The sequence below is a fragment of the Brachycentrus maculatus genome, unplaced genomic scaffold (assembly GCF_059751285.1).
Source record: "Brachycentrus maculatus isolate JH-2025_06_01 unplaced genomic scaffold, ASM5975128v1 h1tg000081l, whole genome shotgun sequence".
NCBI classification, from domain to species: domain Eukaryota; kingdom Metazoa; phylum Arthropoda; class Insecta; order Trichoptera; family Brachycentridae; genus Brachycentrus; species Brachycentrus maculatus.
Window position 1 is genome coordinate 4377443 of NW_028280835.1, and position 21617 is coordinate 4399059.

Sequence of the window (21617 nt, forward strand, 5' to 3'; positions counted from 1 at the left end):
GGCCATAAAAAAAAACAATTACAACTATCAGCTGTGCAATAAATAAAATGGAAGAGATTTTAAAATGCAACTAAACCATTTACAATATTATTTCACATTGCATATTAAATATATAATTTTTGGTTATTTCAATTCAATTCAATTCAATTTATTCAATAAAAAAATAATATATACATAACAAACAATATTCAAGGCGTATATATTAAAAGTAAAAGTAAGCAAGAAGACTTAAAGGTGTAGAAGAATCCCGCTTCGGAAAACTCCTTCGGACACATGGAACAGATCAATATCCAACGTGATATTGTTCAACATAGCGGTAGCTCTTCCTACAGGCATAACCATCGGCAGGTTGGTCCTGTGTATAGGAATGTGAAACAATCTATGCCGACGCTGTCTTAGGTAACTATCGGGAACATACAGACCAATGCTCCGGATAATTTCAGGATTATCGATCATACCGCGCAACAATCGATAAAAATGCGTAATTAAATACACATTCCTTCTAGTCTCTAAACTATTGTAGCCAAGCATACCCAGGAGAAACTGGGTCGGGTAGAGCCATCTGGGAGTGGATCCCAAGAAGAGGTTACATTTTAACTATGTGGAGTGGATAACTAAGTTACTGTCCATATTTGAATATGGCCTTATATTTTTTATGCTTTAAGCATATTTGAACTGATTATGGATCCATCATGTCAGGATGTTACAGTAACCAAAAAATATTCACTGAATATTTGTTTTTTACCGAAATAGAAGTCATCTTATTGTTGGGTTATATATCCAAAATTAAACACGGTTATTGGATTGAATTCTACTTTTATTAACATAAATCACTCACTCCTTTCAACAACGTCATATATAAAAAAATCATCAATTTTCAGTTGTGCATGTTTTTGGAATGCCCAGAAAATGTACTATATCCCAGCAAAAGTGGCATATTTTTTAATTAAAATTTACCCCCTACAGGGCAGAAAGTGTTGGTTTTGCATTTTGAAGATGACAACACGACGTCGTAACAATATATATATATATATATATATATATATATATATATATATATATATATATATATATATATATATATATATATATATATATATATATATGTAAATAAAAGTACAGTTCGATCCAATAACCGTGTTGAATTTTAGATATATTACCCAACAATTCAATATGGAATTCTACCAACTGCTTGCAGTTACAATAAAGAAGTTATCTACTCTAAGTAGTTAAAAAGTCAACAGCTCTTAGGAATCAACGCCCTATATTGTTGTAATTTTAAACTAGTATAAGTCACGTTTAGACAAAGGGTCTATCGAATCACTCATTGAATTAGTTCTTGCCCTTTTAAAAACTTCTAAAATTTCACATTTCACGTCCAATTTCATTGATTCTGGTATTTTTTTCATTTCTTTAACAAGCGAAAGCATAAACAGTCTATCCTCATCCATTAGTTCCTCCCTATTTAGTTTCTTTAATCGTTTTTGTTCTTTGAGCTTGAACAACGATTGGTCTGAGGAACTTTGTCTTCTATATGACCTGGTTCTCCTAAAACTTTGTTTTGCGACGGGAACTTCTATGTCATCCACACACTGGTTCATATCTTCAATGTCGGGAATAAAATTGTCATCTTTTTCATCATCCTCGCTGGAGTAGGATTGTTTTAGTGAGGATCTTAGGAATTGTAGACGGTCGAAGTAAATATATTGTTTCCTTCCTGCTGGAGGAACTGAGCCTCTCTTTTCAGACTTACGTTTAGCTAACTCTCGCGAAAAAGAGTTTCGAAGACTTTTCCACTTTCTTTGATAGCCTGCAGCTGAAACATAAATCATCAATTGAAATTTCTTAGTCACCAAAAACTGGTTCATATTTATCTAGAAAAATATTTAAACCTATAAATAAAAATAAATAAAAAAACAAACAGGGGAAAGAAGGGCATATACAAGTATGCTAACCAATTATGAGGTTTTTTAATGTGTAAAATATATGTATATATATATATATATATATATATATATATATATATATATATATATATATATATATATATATATATATATATATATATATATATATATATATACAGTCGAGCTCGGTTATTACGAGCACGGATATATAGCGAGATCTCGGATATAACGAGGAAACATTCGTTGTCATTTTGGTTTGTGATTTTTTCCATACATTTATAAACAGTTATAACGAGCTACTTTTCGGCTATAACAAGCAAAAATATTGCCAAAAAAATCTTAAAATTGTTAATGCGTCAATTTTTTCAACACCATTTTCGACCCTAAGCAATAAAATCTAACCGGGCAGTTAAGTACAGACCGATGCTGCCGGGATCGGATGACAACTTTGTATTTTTATCTGCATTTGAAAAGAACACCACGGACCCAAAAAAAATAGGAACTGTGATCGTACGAATGTTGATGAAACATTGCAACAACGGTTTTGTACCCAAAGTAGCGAGGAATTTTCCAATTTTTAAACGAAAAGTTGATTGAAAAAAAATGACATGTCGCTCACTCCTTTCAAGAACGTCATAAATCAAAAAACTTGATTTTTCAGGAGAACGTTTTTAAAGTTTAAAAATATAATACAATGTATTAAAAATAAATATCATGCCACTTATTGAACTTTTTACTGTGCAACAGATCTTTTAAGGTAAAACCTGAAGGTTTTTTTCTCCATTTGAAAAATATTTAGTATATTTAAAAAAATTATTAAACAATACATTTTCTTCAAAATGCAAAAACAATACTTTCTGCCCTGTAGCGGGTAAACATTAAGTTTAAAAAATATCTCTTTTGCTGGTATATATAACATTTTCTGGGCATTCTGAAAACATGCACAACTGAAAATTGAAGATTTTTTTATTTATGACGTTCTTGAAAGAAGTGAGCGATGTGTGTAACGGGCTAATTGTGTATTTTTGTTTGAATTGCGACTTATTATGTTATGCGACCCTTCCATATACTCCATGTCTTCATGTTATAGGTATGTTTATTAAAAAATACCTATCCTCGGATATAACGAGTGAATTCAGTCAGTCCCGTTGTCCTCGCTATAACCGAGTTCGACTGTAAATACAGCAAGACCTCTATAATCCAAACGTTGAAAATTTGCCTCCTGTTCAGACAAGTGGAGCGTTCAGATTACAGTACAGAGAACCTAAAGGGTATTTTTATCAAATAAAACAACTATGTTGTAAATTTTAAATGTATTTATTCAATTTTTTAAAAGAAATCAAATATTTTAGATAGTTAAGATTTATGTGATGACCAGTAAAAAGCTTTGTCTCCCAATTTACGTAAAAGCATCTTCTCTGGCACAAGTTATCCACTTGGTCAGCCCATTCTAGGCATGTGTTTTTAAGGAATGAGTGGGCGTTCGGATTACAGAGGAGTTTTGATTAGCGGGGATTCGGATTTAATAGGTCCAGCTGTAAGAGTACGAGCTATTGCACCTAATCATAAAAGGCAAAATAGAAGGTCGACAAAGTGTGGGCAGAAGACAGATCTCCTGGCTCCGGAATATATGAGATTGGACGGGAATCTGAACCATCGAGTTGCTGTTTAGAGCTGCCCGAGACAAGGACAATTACTCTCAAGTGATAGTCGACGACAGGGGAACTGACTTGACACGCACAGAAGAAGAAAAAATTACAGTAGAACCCCTCTGATTTGTCCCTTTCGGTACTAGGCGTATGGTCGAAATGCAAAGAAGGTTGGATTATCAGAAAATACAGATTCACAGAAAAATGATATCTCAACTTAAAAAGTATTGTATGTATTGTTTTCCAGATTAAAAGCATTATAATACACTGCACAAAAACGAAGCAAGGAAGATAAGATTATGTTTTGAATGCCCTAGGCCAGGGGTCGAAATGGTCGAAATGCAAAGAAAGTTGGATTTCCAGAAAATACAGATTTACAGAAAAATAATATCTCAACTTAAAAAGTATTGTATGTTTTGTTTTCTGGATTAAAAGCATTGTAATATACTGCACAAAAGCGAAGCAAGGAAGATAAGTTTATGTTTTTGAATGCCCTAGGCCAGGGGTCGGCAGTTTGTCAAGTGAGAAGAGCCAAAGTGTAATGGAAACAGGATAACAAAAGAACCAGAGAGCCGCACATATCGCTCACTCCTTTCAACAGCGGCATATATCAAAAATCGTCAATTTTCAGTTGTGCATGTTTTCGGAATGCCCAGAAAATGTACTACCATATATCCCAGCAAAAGCGGCATATTTTTAACTTAATATTTACCCGCTACAGGGCAGAAAGTGTTGTTTTTGCATTTTCAAGAAAATGTTTTATTTGATTATTTTTTTACATTTACTAAATATTTTAGAAATGGAGAAAAAAACTTTCAGGTTTTACCTAAAAAGATCTGTTGCATAGTTAAAAGTTCAATAAGTGGCTTGATATTTATTTTTAATACATTGTATTATATTCTTAAACTTTAAAAACGATCTCCTGAAAAATCAAGTTTTTTATAGGAGTGAGCGATATGACGGTGTTGAAAGGAGTGAGCGATATGTCATATACATATAAGTAGATGTAGATTTTTAACCCTTTACTTGTACTGTATCACTAATATCACACGACTCATCAGTTGGAATTAATATTGTGGATTCCAGCCTAATATCTTCGACTTGCTGCAAGATATTTTGGAACTTCTGTCTTGCACTGTTTTCACATATAGAGGAAATGCTGCTTGCGAGCCGTTCCTGCCGACCTCTGCCCTAGGCTTGTTAAATTTGCCTATAAATAACGAGTTCTAGGGATGGAAATAATGATGAAAAGACATAGAAAGATGAGTGAATGCTGGGAACAAAGTGAATGGTGCACTGAAATCAGTTATAGCAAATAAAAACCTATCAGCGGAAGCTAAACTGGCAGTCACAATGCAGTCCTGGTTCCAACTCTTTGGAAGAGAAACATGGAGTTGGCAAAAGGAGGATGAAAGTAGACTGAATGCAGTTGAAATCTCTCAGAAGAATGTGCGACAAAATGATGTATGATAGATGTTCGAATAGTGAAATAAGGAAGGAATGAAAAGCTGAGATAAGCATTATCGATAAAATTAAGAAAGGTGTGTTGAGATGGTTTGGACATGTGGAACGAATGAGTGAGGAAAGAATGGTAAAACAAATTTATGAGGCAAATACAGATGGAAAAAGGAGCTGACGAAGACGAGCTGACAGAGACAAACTTGGCACGATCAGGTATGCCAAATACTTGAAAGTGGTCAGGTTAGTAGTCATAATAATCGGCGTGTATGTATGAAGAGATGCATGAACGTGGAAGGGGCGAAGAATGTTTGCAAAGACAGAGTGGTGTGATGTTCTATTCTCTCTGCCTACTCCTGCGGAGAAGCGGCGTGATGGTTAGTTAGTTTTTAATAACAAGTTTGTGTGTATTATCAGCGTTGTTACAAGAAGCAACAGTTAGCCTATCTTTTTTTAAAGTTTTGTTCCTGCTATGGTTTTACTATGTTATAGACATGGCAAGATAACAGTTCATATTCTTGGGTCTAGAAAGGGGACAAGGTCGGATCATCCGAAGTGTCAGACCAGCCAAGGGAGGACGAGAAGAATTCTAATGTAATAAAAAAAACTGATATAAAAAATAAAAGCATCCAGTGGAAATTAATAATGATACTAAGATAAAACTCCTTTCTTTTAGCACCCTTTGAGTTGGTATTTACAAAAATGGCGCTATTTAAATTATCTAAACTTATTATTATTATTACTTTAACTCTTATCCGGGGCACATGGTGCATCATATCGATGTAGTGTTATCTTGATTGTGAATTATATGAAGGCAAGGCGATCACTCCTGAGCTTCAGGTACCATTCAAGGGTGATATTAAATAAATTTTGGAGTAAAAAATCACTGATATTTATTTTGAAACCCTTGGGAATCAAACTCGGGACCTCCAGCACGGTAGCTAAACGCACTAACCATAACATTACAGATGCGGACATTAAACCCATTACTGTATTATATAGTTATATAATAATAATAATAATAAATTTGGATAACTTATATAGCGCCATTTTCGTAAAATAATACCTCAAGGGCGCTTCACTGTGAATGAATTGGGGAAAATATTATGGTGGAAATGATTTAGCAAACAAATGTGTTTTTAGTCTTTTTCTAAAGATCATCTCACTCTCACTATTTCTAACCATTGGTGGAAGAGCATTCCACGCCGTCGGTCCTGCAACAGCAAAGGCACGCTCGCCAAATTTAGTGCGTTGGTTGCGAGCTGGTAAGATCACTTTGCCCATTGCAGATGTTGTAGCCGATCGAAGTGTGAGACGTCTATCAACCAATTCATCAGGAATACACAGCTCCTTAAGATACTCAGGAGCCATATTGTTTATTAATTTATACATGAGTAGGCAGAGTTTATACTCAACCCTTTCGGGAAAGCGTAACCAGTGGAGTTTGTGAAGTAGTGGGGTGATGTGACTGAATTTAGAAATTCCAAAAATTAGTCTCGCTGCTGCGTTTAACACTGATTGCAGTCGAGTCATTTTATTGTTTGGTAGACCCGTGTATATACCGTTACAATAATCGACTCTAGATATTGCAAACGCATTTATTAATTGACGGGCAGCATCAACTGGCAGATTCTTGTGAATGCTTTTAATTTACGTTAGCTGATAAAAACATGTACTTGTTGTTTTGCTAATTTGAGTCTCAAGGGAGAGAATCAGAATCTAAGAACACGCCGAGCAGTTTGACGGCCGATGTAGTGGTACTCTTTGGATTGAGTGGTGTCGTGTTATCAATCAAATTCTGTCGTTTAGGTGTGGCTATCCAGAGATGTTGTATATCTATTATTTGTTGTTGTTACAAATAGGCAAAAATATAACAGTGAAAAAAAAAACTTTATCAAAAGCTTTAATGGACTTCAATACTGACTTATCAAGACTGATTACTATACCTTCAAATAATCAATGATCATATTCATTCATGCTGTATGCATAATATGGGTTTGGATAAGAGTTAAAGCATTATTACCAGCCGTGCATTATGGTGTCTGGTACCAATTCCTTTATATGGAAGCAAAGCACGGAGTTGTCAAAATGATGAAAGTTGACTAAACACAGTCGAAATACGATATTTAAGGCATATGTATGGAAAACGTTATATGATATAATTAAAGATAAAGTACACACCACATCGATCCAATGCAGTCATATGCACCATCTGGGTGCGTATAATGAAAACTAATGTTTACATTTTCGCACTCTTGGCGGGAACTATTAACTTGATTATTTGGAGAGACACTGAGCGGCGCACAGAGGGGTATATTAGCGATCTGTTAGTTACCTAAGACAGCGTCGGCATAGATTGTTTCACATTCCGAAATACAGGACCAACCTGCCAATAGTTATGCCTGTAGGAAGAGCTACCGCTATGTTGAATATTATCACATTTGATATTGATCTGTTCCATGTGTCCGAAGGAGTTTTCCGAAGCGGTATTCTTCTACACCTTTAAGTCTTCTTGTTACTTTTAATACATACGCCTTGAATATTGTTTGTTATTAAATTATGTTATGTATTTAATTGAATCGTATTTAATTGGTATATGAGGAGAATGGAACCATCCAGACTCCCCCACATCGCACTGTACGGCCAACCACATGGTAGACGACTCCCGGGCAGACCACCAAAGAGATGGGTCGATAGCTGAGAATCAACGTCGAGAAGGGTAATCCCTCTTAAAAACAGGCCGCAAGGGCTATAATAAGAAGAAGAAGAAGAAGAAGATTTAATTGAATTGAATGGAATCGAATCTGGGTGACCAATATTATTTTTAGTTCTAAATCAATTCCAAATATGCCTTTTGACTGATTGATTGTATTATATGGAGTAAGAAAGACTTATTAGTAAAAAACACATGTTTTATATTTTTTTTATAATATTACAAATATAAAAATCATACAAAAAATAATTTGAAAAAATATTAGTCTGAGGAAGATGGCCTTGGTTCTTAGTCCAGACCCAGTCTTTCTTCTTCATCACTAGTTTTATTGGGTTCAGCTGGTAATAACATGGCTATGGTCTCTGTTAAAAAAGACAAATTTGTCTGTGTGTTCGAAAATGTTTGTTACATTCTTCAGTAGCCGCTTCTGATAGTTGCCCGGTTGGAAGCACGTTTTAGATGACTTCCGACCCGTGCATTTAAATTTTGGGCATCGTAGGAGTCATTGGATTCCAAGGATACAGTCGTTGGATGCCAAGGATGTAAAGCTCTTCTGTACTGTATTGTCTTAGAGGGCCATTCCAGCATATTAGTAAGTCATCGACGTATCTGACATAATATATTATGTCTTTTGCTAGGGGTGATTCTAACATTATACGTTCAATGTGGTCCATAAAAAGCTACATAAGGACTGTAGTCCATTTGATCTTCACATTCGTTTGATAATGCCCTAACAAGGCGAAACAATTGTCACAATATAATTTTTTATGTATTTTTGTTAATAAAATACAACTTAGTAGACTCAAAAAATCTGTGTTTGATTTAAAATTAATACATAAAGTATATTTTATGTTTAAATCATTGAAATTCTTTGAAGTCAAACCACAAATATAACATTTCATTGTAGATGTCTTTATTGGTGACAGCGTATAATGAAAACTAATGTTTACATTTTCGCACTCTTGGCGGGAACTATTAACTTGATTATTTGGAGAGACACTGAGCGGCGCACAGAGGGGTATATTAGCGATCTGTTAGTTACCTAAGACAGCGTCGGCATAGATTGTTTCACATTCCGAAATACAGGACCAACCTGCCAATAGTTATGCCTGTAGGAAGAGCTACCGCTATGTTGAATATTATCACATTTGATATTGATCTGTTCCATGTGTCCGAAGGAGTTTTCCGAAGCGGTATTCTTCTACACCTTTAAGTCTTCTTGTTACTTTTAATACATACGCCTTGAATATTGTTTGTTATTAAATTATGTTATGTATTTAATTGAATCGTATTTAATTGGTATATGAGGAGAATGGAACCATCCAGACTCCCCCACATCGCACTGTACGGCCAACCACATGGTAGACGACTCCCGGGCAGACCACCAAAGAGATGGGTCGATAGCTGAGAATCAACGTCGAGAAGGGTAATCCCTCTTAAAAACAGGCCGCAAGGGCTATAATAAGAAGAAGTAGAAGAAGAAGATTTAATTGAATTGAATGGAATCGAATCTGGGTGACCAATATTATTTTTAGTTCTAAATCAATTCCAAATATGCCTTTTGACTGATTGATTGTATTATATGGAGTAAGAAAGACTTATTAGTAAAAAACACATGTTTTATATTTTTTTATAATATTACAAATATAAAAATCATACAAAAAATAATTTGAAAAAATATTAGTCTGAGGAAGATGGCCTTGGTTCTTAGTCCAGACCCAGTCTTTCTTCTTCATCACTAGTTTTATTGGGTTCAGCTGGTAATAACATGGCTATGGTCTCTGTTAAAAAAGACAAATTTGTCTGTGTGTTCGAAAATGTTTGTTACATTCTTCAGTAGCCGCTTCTGATAGTTGCCCGGTTGGAAGCACGTTTTAGATGACTTCCGACCCGTGCATTTAAATTTTGGGCATCGTAGGAGTCATTGGATTCCAAGGATACAGTCGTTGGATGCCAAGGATGTAAAGCTCTTCTGTACCTTTCACATACACAGAAAACTTTTTAGTATCAATTTTATGTGCCATTCCATTATGTTTATAATATTACTTTCAGACGATATATTAAATTTGCATCAATTGAAGTTATTTCTGATGCTAGCTCATGATCTCCAAAAAACCTTTGACTCGTATTATCATCGTTTGTGTAACCGTGCCCGGGTTTTGGCACATCCACGAGCAGACCCATTTTTATACAAAATTCTATTTGGATTTTTAACATCATATTCTTTCATTCGAACCCTAATCATCATCCTAATGGTGCATAGGGTACCGCATCGTATAAACGCAGTGTTAAACGAAGGAAAGGTGATCAGCCCTCCGCTTCAGGTACCAGTCCAGGGTAGTATTGAATAAATATTGGAGTAGAAAAATCACTTATATTTATTAGACCCCCCTTTGGGAATCGAACCCGGGACCTCCAGAACGGTAGCCGAGCGTGCTGCACATTACACTACGGAGGCGGACATTTCATATTCTTTACTTTAGTTCTTTCACTCTCGGTTCTGAATTGCCATTTGATAGGTTACTTGTAAGATAAATGTAAAAGTGTTTTAAATAATCGGATTGGGGCATGCAAAATAGACAGTCCAAAGTGCCTCCAGATTGACAGTATATTTTTATTTATTGATTTGGCGTTTAATTTGTAGAACTCCATTTTAATTTATGTATTAATTTTAAATCAAACACAGATTTTTTGAGTCTACTAAGTTGTATTTTATTAACAAAAACACATAAAAAATTATATTGTGACAATTTTTTTGTTTCGTCTTGTTAGGGCATTATCAAACGAATGTGAAGATCAAATGGACTATGGTCCTTATGTAGCTATACAATTCTAAGTGAGAGTTTTAACACGTGCAGCAATAATTAATGGGAGACAACAGTAGCTAATGGGGGATGTAGGTATGTACCCTTACATTTATTTTCCAGGAAAGGAAGAATTTATTGACATGGCAATATTTTAGAGAATTAATATTTTAAAGCTTAATACAATTGTTGGTAATATTATTTTTAAGAATTTATATATGTAGATGTAATTATTAGTTTATCAATAACGCATCATGCAAGCGTTTACATAGAGAGATATGATGTATAATAATAGTCTATTTAAATATGTTTAGCAGTAATGAAGACATAAGGTTGGTTTGTTCATTAGGTAATGGGGGATGTATGTATGTACCCTTATATTTATTTTCTGGGAAAGGAAGAATTTATTGACATGGCAATTTTTATTTTTATTTTAAGAAAGAATTTATATATGTAGATATAATTATTAGTTTATCAATAACGCATCATGCAAGCGTTTACATAGAGAGTAATAATAGTCTATTTAAATATGTTTAGCAGTGGTGAAGATATAAGGTTGGTTTGTTCATTAATGATTTTAAAATTAGGATTGTTGATATACTTATTAATTTCTAATTGCTCTAATATATTCATTTTTCTACCTTTGCTTTCAATATGTAATGGAATTGGTTTATTTGAGACATGAATTTTATGGTTATTTTCATTTAAGTGGTTGGCAAATTGAGAGCCTAGTTTTTTATTTTTAAAAGATCTTACGTGTTCTGAATATCTAGTTAATAAAGAGCGTCCAGTTTGTCCTACGTAAATTGCATTGCAATCATTACATTCTAGTTTGTAAATTCCATTGTTTTTTTAAATATTTAATTTGTCTTTTGAGTTTTTTAAAATTGATCCGTTATTATTGTTTGTTTTGAATGCCACTTTTATTCCATGTTGTTTCAAAACATTAGAAACTTTTATGGATATTGTACCTGAAAATTGTATGCAAGCAAATTTGTTTATTATCTGGTCAGCTGTCCAATTTTAAAACACAGTAAGGGACATTTTTTTGTAGTACGTTTTTTTTGCATTTTTGGACTAAGTAGAATCTACTTAGTCCAAAAATGCAAAAAAAACATACTACAAAAAAAATGTCCCTTACTGTGTTTTGAGTTTGGACAGCCGTGGTTATGGATGTGAGGATAAATTAAATTAATACTACGTTTGTATATTTTTTGGTTTATTATTTTACTAATGGTCTTTTTTCCGAATCCATTATTTTCAGCTATGAATTTAATTGTATTTAATTCTTTTTGATGTGCGATTTTATCTAAGGGTACGTTTACTAATCTATGTATCATGGAGTGGTATGCTGCGAGTTTATGAGACCATGGGTGCATTGATGTGGCGTGTATTCTCATGTCTGTAAATGTCGGTTTCCTGAATAATTTGAAAGTGTGTTTGTTGTTTTGTCTCCCTATCATTAGATCTAAAAAATTAATTTTTCCGTCAATCTCATGTTCAGTTGTGAAGCAAATTTTTGAGTTTATTGAATCGGCCCATTTTGTGAAATTATCAAATTGTCTTAGAGGGCCATTCCAGCATATTAGTAAGTCATCGACGTATCTGACATAATATATTATGTCTTTTGCTAGGGGTGATTCTAACATTATACGTTCAATGTGGTCCATAAAAAGCTACATAAGGACTGTAGTCCATTTGATCTTCACATTCGTTTGATAATGCCCTAACAAGGCGAAACAATTGTCACAATATAATTTTTTATGTATTTTTGTTAATAAAATACAACTTAGTAGACTCAAAAATCTGTGTTTGATTTAAAATTAATACATAAAGTATATTTTATGTTTAAATCATTGAAATTCTTTGAAGTCAAACCACAAATATAACATTTCATTGTAGATGTCTTTATTGGTGACAGCGTTGCACACCTTTCCATCTACCATTGTGAGCATCATCGTGTGCTTAACTGAATAATTTTTAGTATCCAGTGTAACATTAGTTTTTTGTAATTCATTTGCGGCATTTTTAATATAAGCGATTTCTTAATTTGTTATGTTTTGTTTCCTTTATAAATCGTATTCTTATTTGAACGAGTAGCACAAATTATTCTATATGTTTGCGCGATTCTTCAGTTTTCCTTCTTTTGCTCTGACTTGATTCACAAAACGACTTTGATGGTTGTCCTGATTGATTTGTTACCCTAGGAATTGTAAAACATCCTTCAGGCCAATTTTCTTTATTAATCAAGAAAGTTTTCTCCCTTCTGAGTGCATTAGTCCATCTTCGTTTCATTTCAGACTTTAAATGCGAAAAAAAATATTTTGTTTTTTTCGCATACTCGTCAGAAAAATTATCTAATTGTAATAGGTACTTTTTCCAAACCTTCTATTTAATTCATTAATTTTATTTGCATTTTGTTGCTGCATAATGATAAATAACTGTTTTCGAGTCATTAATCTAACATCCGCTGGTCCTAAAATAAAAATATAACAATTTAAAGATAAAAAATAGTATGCAGTTCAGTTTTCGTTATTATGCTGCTCATCTTTAAAGAGCGATTGTTTGAAAAAAAGGCAAAATATAGCATTCTAATTTATATTTTACATAAAGAGAGAGGGCTAAGCTATTTACTACACTCAAAATTATAGCCGGGAAATGTTCGGAAGTACAACTAAATAGCCTGAATTTGAAAAAAAAAATTAAATCCATATAAAGGCATTTATTTAAATTACGTTTTTTTTTAGTTAATATGTTAGCTATTGCAACTAAAACCAATGTAAAGTAGACAAACTTACCTGTTTGATCACAATGCATTATTAAATTTTTTATGTGTAGTCAGTGTTGCCATATATACAGATTTATCTGTATTGATACAGATTTCAGGCTGCCGTTACAGATGACAGATTTTACTCTTAGGTAGTACTTTTAGTTTCATAGAGATTTTTGGAATTGGACATAGTATATGATAAAACAGAAGAATGAAAATATGTATAGATTCGAGCATGATTGGTATTTGATAATAAGTAGGTGAGAATTTGTTTTATATTGGAGTGTGTTATTTATTATTGGATAGGGTAGGTACTATTGTCTTGTCATGAAACATTACGCAATTTACGCAGCGTACTGCAGGATTCCCCAAAACATGTCTATTTTGTTCATGCGACCGAGTGTTCATTTTTTAAACACGTCGCGTAATACACTATGTTTTAATCAGTGCTGGCTGGAAAATAATTATTTTAAGACTTGTTTAGAAACAAGTGAAAAGGGTGAAAAATATGCAAACTGTGAGATCTGTCAACAGATCGTGCTATTTGTATTAAAATTTCAAAGCAATGGCAAATAGGCACCTACAATATACAGATTTTGGGTTATTGATTCTATACAGATTTTATAAAGATTTCAAGACTTTTGATTCAGATTTTTTTGGTTTGGCATATGGCAACACTGCGTGTAGTACTAAAAAAATATATAATGACAAATGTACGCCTACTAAACGAATACGCACTCACAATTAACAACAACTTTGCGACTGACCATTGAACACGTTAGATGTACGGGAGGGGGATAACAAATATTGTGCTCCATTTCATATTGCTATATTTTTCTTACACCTATGTCAAAGTTTTTATAGGTGACTTTTAGCCGCCCAGATCGCTAGTATACCATATACCAGGGGGGGTCGACTCGTAAACGTCAGATTGTTCAAAAAACGACCAGAAATGACGAGACACACTAATACACTAACAAAAACACCAAAATGGGAACAAAAAATACGAGATACCAACAAGTTGTTCAAATATTTCAAATAAATGTAGACAAACTATGGTTATAGACAATTATCGATAGAAAAATAGAAATCCGTATATGAAGAACTTGATAATATTAAGTATTATGCCAAAGTTAAAGTTAAATTTTGCATATGAAAGTGTAGTTTTTCTTACTTGACACAACGCTCCCTTGAACTTCTGCAGCACCCCCCAAATGCAAAAAATTTAAAAACGCCTAGCCAGACTTCCAAAACGCCCACAAAGGGGCGCTGGCACCCCCGTTAAGAAACATAACTTCAGGAAGTGGTGGGCACTCCTTCCGCCCTTTTAAAATATTGTATTTTCTAGAATTTTAAATATAATATAGTAATTTGAAAATTCTATCGTTTTTGTTTTTGTTGAAAAGCCTTATATTTATACATAGTTTGAGATAATAATTTCAAAAAAGTTACCATTACCATTTACCATTGTAAGGCTGAGTTGAGTAACCATTATTAATCGCCTGAACTCTTTTTTATAAATGTCGCGTTTTAGCCGTGACCTTTCTATTTTCGTTTACACTGAAATAAATAAATTTAGATAGTGAAATATCTTCTTTGTAATATTAATATTATAATTTTGAAAATATGTAATACAACAAATTTCAATATAAATACCATTTAACCTGAAAAATGAATGATAAATATTTCGGCGGGTGGATTCGACATTCAGCCGCGGCGAAGTCACGCCCAGCCGGGAGCTTAGTACTTCTAGCCGTTTACGTCACTTCCGGCCGCTGGCGAATATCACTTCCAGCCATAAAAAATCGAGGCAGTTGGCGGTCTTTATATAAATTAGTTAGTCTGTGCCATATACACCGCGTATATAATCTTTGTACACCGCTGTGCGGCGCCACAAGCGAGTGTTTTTGCCTAGAATTTTCACTCATGAATTACATGAAATTATAGTAACTTTAAACATAAAGAGTAAATCCACTCACAAGTAGGCATAGGCTATGAAACTTTTAAAGTTGAAGCCTGAGTAGGGACATGATAAACGGTGTTGCATAAGCCGTAGCTAGATTTCAGAGTCACTTGGACGTTAGGTAATTCAAAAAAAAAAAAAAAAGTGCGGCGCCACAAGCCGCGAATGAATGTGACAGTTCGTCTTGTAGCGCTACACCCGATAATGCCACTTTAATTCACATTATTTTGATCGACATCCCAAATATAATGCGCAGGAACACTTAAACAAATAAAACAATGCTTATTACCTATGACATTCTTCTCCGCTGTAGTTTTCTGCTTGAAATCCGGGCACAGTTTAACCATAATCTGTTTCCAAGCGTTAATCTTGCATATTTTATTTTTATATTCGTCGCACTCGAAGTTCCATATTGCAGGGTGCGCCTCTATTTCGGCTATGAAGCATTCCTTGTCCAGGTCGATGGAAAATGGATCCATTAAAACGGGAGCGCCACAAATCACAACGATATTGTTACGAACGAGAATGACAGTTCGCGGACACAACGAATGGCCACGAAGTGGCGACGCCAGCGAAGTTTTGGTACACTTTCATAGTCGATAAAGATGATTTTTGCTTGACAGTGTTCGGGCGACTAGCGCGCCACCGCAGAACGGTGGCGCCATTTTTATTGATATTATCATGACTACTTTTTTAACTGAAATTAATATTTTTACAAATGGCTGGAACAGTCTTGAAGGGTGAAAAGCCATAAAAGAAAATTAAAAAAAATATTCAAAGAAAATAGGCCATTCGCTCCCCTCACCTTTAAATTAATTTAAATAAATATACAAGCAAAGTTAGCAACAACGGAATCCTGGTTCTAACCTTAATGTATGGAAGTTAAGCAATGTGTTGGTGAAAGCAGGATGAAAGTAGATCGAATGCAGTCAAAATGCGATCTCTCAGACGAATGTGCAGCGAAAGGATGTATGATAGAAAATAAATATTATGAATGATGTTAGTTGATATCTCAACATAGAAGAAGAAGTCTATTGAAAAGTGAATATGAAAGTTTGTGCATTTACAGGGCTTACGACCTATCATTGGTTGGTTTAAGTGATCACTTTACACACTGTGTAACATTCATCAGTGTATCCTAAATCAACTACATTGCTGATATAACTGAAAATTTTTGATAATGTGAAAACTGTAAATATCCATAATGTTTATTCCTATCTTAATAACCTTCTTCATCTATGTTGAGATGGTAATACAAATATTGATATGAATAACTTCAAATCCAGCATTTGAGAACAAACATTTTAACATAATCAAAATGTTGCCAAAATTTAATATTTTATTAATTCACAAACATATTAATGTTTTATATTTCAAATAATAAATCTTTATAAGAATTTGTAATAGTGTTCAAAGACAAAATCATAAAAAAAAATTGCATAAATTTTGGAAAGTAACCCTGTTTTATTATTTTTCCTAACAAATATTTTTTAAAAGAAGAAAACCTCCCGCTAAAACGCTCTTATCAAGGAAAATGGCTGCTTCGGCCAGCTCCGTAAAACATCGGCCGTTTCCGCCAGCGATCGGGAGCGTCCGTCGTCGCTCGGAAAACTCCGCCGTCGCGAAAATTCGAATAGGGCTTCATAACAAATTGTTTTTAGTTGAAAAAGACGCGTCGCGTCGCGCGCTAGCTCTGAGTGTTGCATTTAGATACTTAAATTAAAATTGGTAAAATATAATTTTATTATTACTTTTTATAATAATTTTATATTCGTGTTTTATTATTTTGTTGTTACTCCGTGAGCGATTATTGAAAAAGAGTGAAAAAATAAATTACGAATATATATATATTTTTTAATATGGTGTTTTGTTGATGTTTTTTAAGGCGTGTGTCACTAATTTAAAGGTATATTTTTAAATGATTCTTTTTTTTTATGTAATATATTTAACCTACATTAAATAATACTTATATTTTTGTAATTTCACTTATAATATTCAATAACAAAAATCAAAAGTCACAGTGACGTTTCTCGGATAATTGAAAGCAAAGAGCAAGAGTATAATTTTCTTACTTTTTGCTGTTAGGATTTTTTTAAACATAACGAAACAGGTTACGTTTACAATATATCTAGCCCTGCCTCTATATAGTATAGTGGTTAGTTCGTGTGACTTATTTGCTAAAAATAAAAAATAAAATGTATTTTTAAAAAATATTTATATAATACAATATTATCCGTTACGGATACCAGAAGTATAAGATTGCCTTCATTGTATTGCATGTATTGTAATTTACGATCAAGATATCACTCCGTCGTTATGGTGTAGTGCCCTATGCACCATGCGTTTCGGTCAAGGGTTTGAAAGCTATCTGCTACACGTAACGTAATTTACAGAGCTACCGTAATGGAAAAATTATCTTATTTTTAATAATTATTTAAGTTTTACTTCGTAAATACCACTAATTCTAGAAATCTATTGCGACACGTGTTTCGATGCATTCCGCATCATTTTCAAATACTCGTGAATTAGTGGTATTTACTAAGTAAAACTTAAATTAAAACATAATAACGTATGATGGAAAATAAATATTTTCAATCTAAGTTATCTAAGATCTAATCTGAGAAATACTTGGTAAATACCACTAATAGTAGTATTTACCGAGTAAAACTTAAATTAAAAATGGGTTGATTTTACCACAAAGTGACTGCCGAATCAATTAATGAGAAAAAGTATCATTTGAAACTGATGATCGTAGCAAAGAGGGAGTGATCTATTTTTGTTTTATGGACTTTTCATTACAAGGTCAAACTATGAACAGGATCAGTGAATACCGCCATAAGAGTGTTGTTACAAGAGCCAGGTACTCTCATATTAATGCGCAGTGTTTTTAGAATTCATCTAAACAAAATAAAGGTCAGACTCGTCATTCGTTTTGGCAACAAACACTCTCGGGGCCAGAATTTTAATCCGAGTTTAATAAATATTTTCAATATTTATATCATTTATGGGCGTATACGAGGAGATACATGAATGAATGAATTAAATTATTCAAAATCCTTATCCGTACCTCAATGGTGTATAGGGTACAGCATCATATAAACGCAGTGTTATCTTGATCGTTAACACATGAACGAAAGGTGATCAGCCCTCCGCTTCAGGTACCAGTCCAGGGTAATATTGAATAAATATTACAGTGAAAAAATCATATATATTTATTTGACCCCCCCTGGGAATCTAACCCGGGACCTCCATAACGGTAGCCGAGCTTACTGACCATTACACTACGGAGGCGGACTAATGGAAAATGAATAAGATACGTTATTTATAAATTTAAGAAAGGTGTGTTGACAGGTTTTGGTCACGTGAATCGAATGACTGAAGAAAGACTATTTAACATATTTATCAGGCTAATGTATTAGTACTAGAGGCAGAGAAATGATAAGGAAAACTTAGTAAGATAAAGTATTTCAAATACTTGGGTGTGGTCAGGCCAGAAGTCGGAATAATGGGCGGGTATGTATGGGAAGATGCATGAATGTGGAAGAGTGGTATCGCTTTTATTTCTCTCTGCATGTTAAGGGTTGTAAACGCAAATCTCGGTAAGTAATTAGTTATATACTCATAAAACTGTGATATTTGTAAAAAAAACTATTTTTTTTCAAAGAGATCATTTTTTTAAAGGATGAGGAAAACATCACAAATATACTAATTTATTAATAGATTTATATTATCCACTGACACTTCGTGATGGAATTGCATTTTCAATATATTATTAGATTAAAACCAATATTTTTAGCTTTTCCACTTTATTTATTTGACCAGCGACCGGGTTTCGTCGTTACCGACATCATCAGACTGGTGGGAGGCTATACAAATTGTTATGTTATATATAAAACAAGGCAGGAGTTGATAACCATGATTTGATATAATTTTATTGAGAAATTAATTTAATTTGAGTGAATTTAAGTATTGTATGACATTAAAAATATTTTTTATGCAAAAAATGCAAATCTAATAAAACTTTATATAAAATCGTGCTCTCAATACAAAAAACCTTTATAAAAAATAATTTTAATATCATACAATACTTAAATTCACTCAAATTAAATTAATTTCTCAATAAAATTATATCAAATCATGGTTATCAACTCCTGCCTTGTTTTATATATAACATAACAATTTGTATAGCCTTCCACCAGTCTGATGATGTCGGTAACGACGAAACCCGGTCGCTGGTCAAATAAAAAAAGTGGAAAAGCTAAAAATATTGGTTTTAATCTAATAATATATTCCTAATTTATTGGTACCACAAAAATTATTTTTTATGCTTATTCTAGTTCTTATTGATTTTCATTATTTTTTTTTTAAATGTTTATCTACTTTTCACATTTTGCTTATTAAAAATGTCACTTAAATTATTTTTGCCTATTTTTATATTTATAAACTAGATAATTTTTAATGTTGGATTGAATCGTATCGTAATCCCTCTATATCTAATGTAATATAATGATGAGCACGGATGTTTATCATATATTACACATTCGATAAATCGTTGTATTTTTGTTGACATATTTCACAAATTTTATTTTAATGTGTTCCGATCAAAAATGCCCATCAATGAATGAATGCGATGATTGATCAAAATACAAGTGGAAATCGAATACAAAATGGGCGGTCAGGAAATTATCTTTGTAATAGGAACAAAAAGTTATTTTTAATTTAAGTTTTATTTGATAGATACCAAGTCAGACTTATACCTAGTAAAACGTACTTACCAAGCAAAACTTAGATTAAAAACGGACAGATATTATCACAAAGTGACTGCCGAATCAATGAATGAAAATATAGATTTAGATATTGAACAGAAAAGTGATAAATGGAACTAAATGTACATATTTATCACATTACTTACATATATAGATAAATACAAAGATAAATGTATACTTTATAAAAATTAAATAAAAACTTTTGTCATTTACGTCAATTTATTTTAAAGATATTGTTAAAACCATTTAAAGTGTTTCCAAATATATATTTGTTCACAAATCTGAGTTTTCTGCACTTATTTTTATATCTCAACATAGATGAAGAAAAATATGGAAAAGTCTGGGTATTTGCAGGGCCTATGACATGTCATAGGCCGGTCTAGTCATTATCTTGTTATTCATTTTCTCCACTTGTCCATATCATATAACTTTTTAAAATATTTTTGATTATCCCTTGTTCTTAAGAATGAAAGTAAAAGTAGGACTTTTCAATAGTAATCAATTTAAAAACCTAATGCTATAAATGAATAATTCGTAAAAAAAAAAGAGTTAATGGTAGTCCGCTTCCGTAGTGTAATGGTCAGCACGCTCGGCTACCGTTCTGGAGGTCCCGGGTTCGATTCCCAAGGGAGGTAAAATAAATATAAGTGATTTTTTCACTGTAATATTTATTCAATATTACTCTGGACTGGTACCTGAAGCGGAGGGCTGATCACCTTTCCTTCATGCGTAAACGATCAAGATAACACTGCGTTTATATGACGCAGTGCCCTATGCACCATTGGGTGCGGATAAGGGTTATTATTAATATTATTATTATTATATGGTAGAAGAAATACCTACGATAATTATATATTTTGAACCTTTAAACATGTGATTATCGTATGCGTATCCATCGTTTTTTATATGTACGTGCCAACGGTTTATTAAGGAAAATATTATATAATCAAAACACGATTGAAAAAATCGTCCCTGTTTTTCTTTTTATTATAAGTAAAGTTACCGGTGCGACGTTAACATATTCTTAAAATCACATTATAATAATATATACACGTATTGGCCAATTTGTGTTGTATTGGACGAGATGAATGCCGACGAACTGTTACCAAATCATGGATACAAACTGCTAATAATATTGCTAACATAACCGATAATGGCTTCTGAGTATTTCAACACATAACGTAACACTTAGTAGCATCACGTTTTTTGACATTTTATTTTATTAACGGCTAATAATCTTTAACAATGTTTACAAAAAAATGTACAAAAACAATAAAGAATACACTAATAAAAATAATCACTTAGAATAACAATAGATTTTCAAAACAATTCGTCACATAAATAAACGACTGTTATAACCTAGAAAAAAATGTGTAAAGACTTCCAGATCGTTGCGATAAAAATAATCTCTATCTTAACTCACCAAAATGCCAAATTATGAGATTCTAAAAAAACAAGAAACCACTACTTTTTAATTACTTGATCAACAAATACCTAGAATCCGTATTAGAAATAGAATATCTAGGTATAACCTTCGACACCAAACTTAGCTTTCTATCGCACATAACAAAATACCAACAAAAGTAT

At 32.9% G+C, this 21617-nt stretch overlaps 1 protein-coding gene across 3 annotated transcripts; it reads right to left on the bottom strand.

Annotated features, from left to right (window-relative positions):
- Positions 1-1096: 1096 nt before the first annotated feature.
- On the bottom strand, positions 1097-15842 carry LOC148310994 (uncharacterized). Of its 3 annotated transcripts, none has more exons than XM_088257522.1 (3): positions 15554-15822; positions 14476-14645; positions 11738-13007 (listed from the first exon to the last, which is right to left on the bottom strand). In XM_088257522.1, the coding sequence occupies exons 1-2, from the start codon at positions 15741-15743 to the stop codon at positions 14629-14631; spliced, it is 207 nt and encodes a 68-aa protein (XP_088113648.1). In that variant the 5' UTR covers positions 15744-15822; the 3' UTR covers positions 11738-13007; positions 14476-14628. The 3 variants fall into 3 exon arrangements, with proteins under 3 accessions (XP_088113647.1, XP_088113648.1, XP_088113649.1); XM_088257523.1 differs by having other exon boundaries at positions 12880-13007; positions 14476-14861; XM_088257521.1 differs by lacking the exons at positions 11738-13007; positions 14476-14645 and adding an exon at positions 1097-1816 and having other exon boundaries at positions 15554-15842.
- Between the last annotated feature and the right edge of the window lie 5775 nt (positions 15843-21617).